The sequence below is a fragment of the Colobus angolensis genome, unplaced genomic scaffold, assembly GCF_000951035.1.
Source record: "Colobus angolensis palliatus isolate OR3802 unplaced genomic scaffold, Cang.pa_1.0 Scaffold178, whole genome shotgun sequence".
Classification (NCBI taxonomy): domain Eukaryota; kingdom Metazoa; phylum Chordata; class Mammalia; order Primates; family Cercopithecidae; genus Colobus; species Colobus angolensis.
The window spans coordinates 4411067-4419187 of NW_012114910.1; the positions used below are offsets into that span (position 1 = coordinate 4411067).

Genomic DNA, 8121 nt, shown 5'->3' on the forward strand with positions numbered 1-8121 from the left:
GAAACACCACAGAACACTAGAAAAATAATCATCTAAATCCCACCACCCAAGATGGTGTTTTTACTGCTCTGTATTCTCCTCTATGCCTTGGTTAGGCCCATGGTCTTGAATGGTTTTAATTGGAGGAGGCATCCAGTTTACGGTGCTGTCTCATTCCATGAACCCTTTTCCATATTACTGGGCTATCTCCTTAATGCTGCTGGGTATTCCTCCAGCTCCATGGGCTGGAATGAACTTAACAAACTTAACAAATCCCCTCTTGTTGGGCCCTATCCATAATGGTACCATGGTCACGGGTTTGGTCTTCTGCTCTCTACCCTTGAGTTCCTTTCTCAAGAGTGACACTCCTAGTCAAGGTGGTGCACATTTTGACACCTCTTCGATAAATTTGTTGCTGAGTGGTTAGAGCTGCTTTTGAACAACTCAAGCCAGGTGCCTGGGAGAAGGCTCTGTGTGCAGCTGGAGGCAAACTGCCAAGGGCAGGACAGTGATTTTTAAGCTAAGGGGGGCTGTCTGTGCCTCTTCTGCACTGGTTGGATGGAGCGATGGTTCTTTCTTCTTAGTTAACTTTTGCTCTCATCCATGAGCTCCTGAGTAATTGCTCAGCTGAGGTCAGAAGCCCGTCAGAATGGAGATGGCTAGGTGTAGCAAACTGAGGGCTGCGAGGTCTTAACGTAGAGAAAAGGGACACAGTTTCACTGGGCCTGGGAGTACAGCTCACAACTTCATCAGTTCTTATGTTTAGTTCACTGAATTATATACAAAGCCCATTAAGGAATCCAGAAATGGCTCCACTTGTAGATGTCTGCTCTATTTACCCCTGTTCCCTTTATATGGGCAGGGAAACGACACAGGGTGGACTGGGTAGGGGGTGGCATATTTAGGGGAGGGAAGGGACCAAGATCATGTGGGGCTGGAATCCAAGCCTCTGTACTTCCGCTTGTGAGCTGAGTCTGTGAGGCTCCTCTTGTCCCTGTCATTCGTGCATTCACAAGCATGTACTGAACGTCTGTATGTGCTGAACTCTGCCGTGGATGCTGGGGTTACATGAGGGAGAGGACTGGCAGGGGCCTGCCCTTATGGGGCTGACATTCTAGAGGGGCCAAGATAGACAATGAACAAGTAACCAAATAAACAAGCAAGTGCCAGGTTGAATGTGACTATGAGAAATGGGGCGGGAAACCTCTGCCTGAGCCCATCCCTGAAAAGTGAGAGTGCTGAGGCCAGTGGGGCTGACTGTGAGCAGGGACAGAATGAACATTGGGAGCAACTGACCAGGGCCAAAAAGCCACAGAGGAGCTTGGGCAAGGCCCTCCTTCCAGCTTCAGGCCATCGCTTGGAATGAATCCCAGAGCACCACTTGTAAGACGTGGGTCTTAAGGCAGGTCATTTAACCTCCCTAGGCCTCCACTTTCCTCATGTAAGAGGAGGAAAGAAACACCACTTGGTTGCTAGAATTGTGAGAATTTAACAAGCGACTGCACCCTAAGGTACTGAGCACAGGGCCAGACACAGGCAGTGCTAGGGGACCAGGAGTTGCCAGCTCAGGCCCTCATTCTGGCTTCTCTGGGGCAGCTTGCACTTTCGTGTTTTGTTTTGTTTTGTTTTGTTTTGTTTTGTTTTGTTTTGATGGAGTTTCGCTCTTGTTGCCTGTTGCCCAGGCAGGAATGCAATGGCATATTCTCAGCTCACTACAACCTCTGACTCCCGGATTTAAGTGATTCCCTACCTCAGCCTCCCAAGTAGCTGGGGTTATAGGTGCCTGCCACCATGCCTGGCTAATTTTTGTATTTTTAGTAGAGACGGGGTTTCACCATGTTGGGCAGGCTGGTGTTGAACTCCTGACCACAAGTGGTCTGCCCGCCTCAGCCTCCCAAAGTTGGGATTACAGGCATGAGCCACAGTGTCCGGTGGCAGTATGCACTTTCTAGGCTCAGGAGAGCGCCCCGTGCTGGGCACAGGAGGACTGACTTTGGGTCCCAGCAATGGGATTTTTGGCCCCAGTCTTCTTGTGTGGGGATGTTCTTGTTAATTACAGTGTGAAAAAAGTGAATCCATGAGTTTTACCATCCTAGGTGAGTTGGCAGAAGGCAACAGGATCATTTCAGAGCCTTCTGGAATCAAGGTGGATGCCACACATCCCTCCCTCTGTATCCCCCTAGAAACCCTAGTGGTGGAATCCGGAGTCAAGGTGGTGAGGCTGGGGAAGAGCGCTGGCCTGGAACCCTGGCAGACTCAGGTTTGGGTCCCAGTGGAGTGTTGCGTCTGCACGGTGATGGCCTCAGTGACCCCTGCCCCCAGCGTCCTCCTGCCCAACTCTGTGATTGGCCCTCAGGGGCTGGAGTAGGAACCTCTGCTGACGTGAGCTTCTTGGGAAGATGTGCAGATGTCAGCAGGTTTGGGCAGCTCAGGGGCTTGGCCCCAGGCTGTGTTCCCAGAGAAGGAACCCGAGGGAGGCTCCTTCTCTGACTGACTTTCTCCAGCTGGGGAAAGGGTGGAATTTGGGGACTGGTTGGAGTTTTCAGCTTCTGCTGGGAATTGCAGATTAATCACTGAAGATCCTTGTCAGGCTTGGTCCCAAGGTGAAGCTCCCTGCCTGTGGATTCCATTTCTGATCAAACCTCACGGAAGTGAAGGCCCTGGTAAAGTAATCATGGCCAGGTGCTGTAGCTCATGCCTGTAATCCCACACTTTGGGAGGCCGAGGCAGGCGGATCACCTGAGGTCAGGAGTTCAAGACCAGCCTGGCCAACATGGTGAAACCTCGTCTCTACTAAAAATACAAAAATTAGCTGGACATGATGGTGCATGCCTGTAATCTCAGCTACTCGAGAGGCTGAGGCAGGAGAATTGCTTGAACCCGGGAGGCTGAGGCGGAGGTTGCAGTGAACCGAGATCGCACCACCGCACTCCAGCCTGGGTGACAGAGCGAGACTCTGTCTCAAATAAATAAATAAGTAAGTAAGTAAGTAAATAAATAAATAAAAGAGTTTTAATTGGCTCATTGTTCCGCAGAGCGTACAGGCAGCATGGCAGTATCTACTTCTGGGGAGGCCTCTGGGAACTTGCACTCATGGTGGAAGGCAAAAGCAACAGGCTCTCACATGGCAGGAGCAGGACTGAGAGAGAGTGGAGAGGTGCCACACACTTTTTAACAATCAAATCTCGTGAGAATTCACTCACTATACAGTACCAAGGGGGGATGGTGCTAAACCATTCACGAGAACTCCATCCCCATGATCTAATCACCTCCACCAAGCCCCACCTTCAACACTGGGGATTACAATTCAACACGAGATTTGGTGGGGTCACAAAGCTAGACCATATCAAGTCCTGAGCTCTCATCTTCATGCTACTGACTGATCTGATGCTCATCCTGATGAGCCAACACATATGCTTTCATGTGTGACATGCATACCCATGTCCCCAGACTCTTGGTTTTGTGTGCTAACCCACAGTCTTCTATGTTTTAAATGCTAATAGAAGTCATTAAGATGACCATTTTTCTCCACCAGGACTTCGTTCATGGACGTATGAAATGCTCTTCCTATTGGTAGATATTGGCCTGGGCAGCGTCCTCCAGACACAATCTTTGTGTTTCTACATCAGCTAGTTCTACTCTATTTTAAACAGGATTCTTTCTCTAACAGTGGAGCTTGCTTTCTTGGTGGTATTAAGGAATTTCTCTCTCTTGATCTTTTTTCCTCTTTCCCAGGCTTTTGCGTTCCTCAGTAAACTAATTCATTCTCACTGCTGGGGTAGAGGGTGGGAAAATCCAGAGAGTTAGCCCCTAAGATGCCAATGTAAAATAGTATCAAAGGCACCTCTTCCACCTAGTCAGACGCCCAGGCTCAAACCTGCTGATGTCAGGCCAGAGGCAGGTTGTGTGAGAACCTTCTTGTCTCTGAAATTCAGGACAGATCTAGACACCATTAACCAAGACACTGATGGCTCTAGAATGCAGCACTCCATGGTAGACTTGGACTTCCTGATGGAGGACCCTGGGATCATTTAGTCCTCACTCTTCAGATAGGGAGCCTAGGGCTCAGGAGGGGATGGGACTTACCCAAGGTCACACCGTAAGCTGGAGACTGGATTCCACGGCTTCTCTGATAGCTGAAAAGGTGGTGTGATAAAGAGTAGAGGGGAATGAGGTGGGTGACTTTAGACTGGGAGCAGGATGGGGGAAGGAAGTTTAAGCTGAGAACTAAGTGATAAGAATCTCATTTACTTGGGTAGATTTAATCCCATTTTACAGAGGGGGAAACAGGTAACTCAGAGTATTTTAGTAATTTGCTGAGGCCACACGCTGGTAAGAGGCAGGACTGGGGTACAATACCAAGTCAATGCTGTTACCTTTAGGCCAAGCCATTTAACAGATGGGAAGACTGAGGTCTAGAGAATGGCTATGCCCCTCTCTTCTACCTTTTTCCCTCCCTCCAGGGAAATGAGGACTGAGAATTTCATGCTCCGCCCCATCCTCTATCTGGGAATTGGCCCTAGGTGATCTTTAGGGATCGAAGTCATGACACTTCTCCCTGGGGCCTCTGCCCTTGCTGAAGGCCCCTTCCACATCTGTGTCTTTGCAGGAAGAAGCTGCCCTCTGAGGATGATGAGGCTGAAGAACTTAAGGCGTTGTCACCAGCTGAGTCCCCAGTGGTTGCCTGGTCGGACCCCACCACCCCGAAGGACACTGAGTGAGACCCCTCTGGGGTCTCAGAAAGTTGAAAGACTTGGGGGAGGGTGGGGGATGTGGGGGGCTAGTGTGGATGCTTTTAGAACTTTCCACTATAAGGCAGACTTTGCCAGTGGCTTCCCGGCAGTAAGTCAGGATCGATCTCCTGCCCAGGCTGCCTCTGGCTGACCCAGGAGTCTTGTAAAATCCAGTGGGCTCAACCTCTGGGCCCAGGTGTGTCCATGGCCAGCAGCGCTCAGAGAGGGAGGGATCTCTAGGCAGAGGTCCCCTTGTGAAGGAGAGGCTGAGGGGAGATGCCAGCAGGGCTCCTGCTGCTGAACTTCTGAAAGGTCAGTGGGGACAGGGAGGACCACCAGGATCTCCAGTGGGTTCTGCCCTGGGGAGTTTGTGAAAAACGAAAAAAAAAAAAAAAAGATTCCCTGGCCCTGTCTGGCTGCGCTGGATCAGAGCTGCAGACAGTGGGCCTGGGGGGGTCCACATTTTCCAAACTCCCCAGGGAATGTGGTGCAGCTGGACCAGCAGAACAATGTTTAGAAACCACTATGATAATGACTGGGCACAGTGGCTCACGCCTGTAATCCCAGCACTTTGGGAGGCTGAGGTGAGCAGATCACCTGATGTCAGGAGTTCGAGACCAGCCTGACCAATATGGTGAAACCCTGTTTCTACTAAAAATACAAAAATTAGCCGAGCGTGGTGGCACATGCCTGTAATCCCAGCTACTTGGGAGGCTGAGACAGGAGAATTGCTTGAACCCAGGAGGTAGAGGCTGCAGTGAGTTAAGATCTCACTTCTGCACTCCAGCCTGGGTGACAAGAGCGAGACTCCATAAAAAAAAAAAAAAAAAAGAAAGACAGAAACCACTGCGATGGCACTGGGACCTGGGTCTCAGAGATCGAACTGTCCCCAGGGCTGGGCCAGTGGGAGGTATCTTCCTGAAGGATCTGAGAAGCTCTGGTGGATGGCAAATGCCCCAGCCCTGGGCTCTGCCTGGAATCCCCATCACAGTCCTTGGCCATGACTCCTAGATGAGCCGCAGGAGACATCAGGCATTCCTTCCTCCTTCCAGTCTTTTTTTCTATCCACAATTTTATGCAGTTTATGCTTAACAGAGCTGTGGAAAGTTAGAAAAGATAAGCAAGAAGAAGTCCCAACCCCAACCTCAGTCCAGTTGCCCACTGTAGCATGCAGTGGACTCACATTTTATGAGGTAGGGTAGGGGTAGGGGTAGGGTTTAATATCAGAAACGAAGGCAGAAATGAGGTATAATGAGAAAACCTATTCTTGAAAACTCTTAAGGAGGTCAACTTGGAGACCCATGTATTAGCTAGGCAGGCTAGGCTGCTGCAACAAATGGGCCTCAAAGGCTCAGTGGCTTAAGGAACACGATGTATCATATATACCATCATCATCTCACTAGTTGCATGCATCAGGCAGCAGAAGGTTCTGCTCCATGCAATCATTTAGGGACCCTGATGACAGTGCTCTGCCACTTTCTCCATGTACCTTCCCGTATCTCACTGGTCACCACTAGAAAGGGAGAACTCCAGGCCTCTCTTTAGCAAGGAGGCCCCTAGTGGCATGTATTGTGCCTGAGAGCTCACATTCCAACAGCGAGAGCCTGGCACGTGGTCCCTGGCTGGGTGGCTGTATCCCAGTTGAGTGTGCACTACAGGAGGGAATGAGCGTAGTGGAGCAGCTCATGTCCCCACCACACCTGTATGCCAGCTCTCATTAGGAGCCCCACACTTGGCCGGGTATGGTGGCTCATGCCTGTAATCCCAGCACTTTGGGAGGCTGAGGCAGGTGGATCACCTGAGGTCAGGAGTTCGAGACCAGCCTGGCCAACGTGGTGAAACCCCGTCTCTACTAAAACTACAAAAATTAGCCAGGCATGGTGGCTTGTGCCTGTAATCCCAGGTACTCGGGAGGTTGAGGCAAGAGAATTGCTTGAACCCAGGAGGTGAATGTTGAATGAGCTGAGATCGTACCATTGCATTCCAGCTGGGCAACAAGAGTGAAACTTCATCTCAAAAAAATAAAAAATAAAAAGAGCCCCACACTTGTTCTCTCCAGCCCTACTTCCTCAGTTGAGCTCAAAAAGAGTAGTCGACTGCAGTTTCTGTGTCTTAATGTATGAAAAAAAAAGATAAAAAAGATATTCAGCTCAGCAAGATGATCTCAGTGAGGCCACTCAGAGGAAAGAAAGCACATTCACAGGCCTGCTTCAGTGCACCCAGGGCACACGCCCCACACTAAGTTGAATGCTAGGCAGACTCATTCATTCTCTGTCTTTCTGTGTTTCTCTCTCTCTCTTGCTGACAGTGCAGACACTTTAATTCCTGTAAGTTAAAGGGATATAGAATGTATCTGCACTGCTTTTTCCAGCAGTTATATCCTAGGCCTAAAAATGTAGGCCTGTTCCCTCTCTGTTCTGCCCCTGGACACGTATCTCATGTGAAGTTTGCACTGGGATGAACAGCCCAATTTTGCTGAACTCTAAACTGAGTTCCAGGAGTTTCCTCCTAAATCACAAGTGAAGTCATGCTTTTTCCAGAACTGCCCATCTGAATCAGAGCCTACGTGGTACATTTTCCAAAAGCTGGGCCAGAACACCTGGGCATTATTCCTGGACTGAATTTCCTCCTAGGAGATTACAGTGGGTCTGTGGTTTCTGATGTCAGAAGGAGACAGGGGCAGGACTTACCTCCTTCAGGCTCTGCCAGAAGGTGGGACGCAGACGCTGCACAGCTCTGGCCTGGGGACACAGGGGTCCATCACGGCTCAGCCTGCTCAGCTTTGGGTGATGTTCCCACAGCGGCCAGAACCGTGCGGCCTCCGCGGCCAGCACAAATAGCGCCATCATCAACGACCGGCTCCAGGAGCTGGTGAAGCTCTTCAAGGAGCGGACAGAAAAAGTGAAGGAGAAACTCATCGACCCTGATGTCACCTCTGATGAGGAGAGCCCCAAGCCCTGTGAGTCTGGAGCTGGAGGGGACCTAACTGGCCGGGGATGAGGTGGGGCCTCCAAAGTCCACCGTCAACTCATAGTAAGGGTGGCCCCAAGAAAATGGTTGAGGTCCATGAGAGAAGCCCAGATCCCCACTCTGTGGATTTGGGGTCCATATGTACAGGTTGAGATATGTACCCAAGAGTGGGAAGAAGATCAAAGTTCTGGCCAACAATCCACTTGCACTCAGCCCTCTCTCCCACGGGGAAGTGCCTTGCTTGACCCTTCTGTCCCTTTCCTACTGGTAGGTGGGTGGTGCCACCCAAAATGTATCTTATGGTCTTACACTCAGATTGTGTGCACAGCCTGCTCTGGAACTAGGCAGTCTTATTTTTCAGAGACGTCAGTGCCTTGAAAGTTCTTATTGAGGCTATCCGAATGTTTCTTTTCTTTCAAGGTATTGGGAGGAAATAAGA

At 50.2% G+C, this 8121-nt stretch overlaps 1 protein-coding gene across 1 annotated transcript in view; it reads left to right on the forward strand.

Moving 5' to 3' along the window:
* Positions 1-8121, forward strand: part of CNGB1 (cyclic nucleotide gated channel beta 1) — a 111862-nt gene that overhangs the window by 50096 nt on the left and 53645 nt on the right. The window contains exons 18-20 of the mRNA XM_011938876.1: positions 4589-4696; positions 7514-7671; positions 8064-8102. Coding sequence (XP_011794266.1) covers positions 4589-4696; positions 7514-7671; positions 8064-8102 — 305 coding nt within the window. The remainder of the gene's footprint in view (positions 1-4588; positions 4697-7513; positions 7672-8063; positions 8103-8121) is intronic.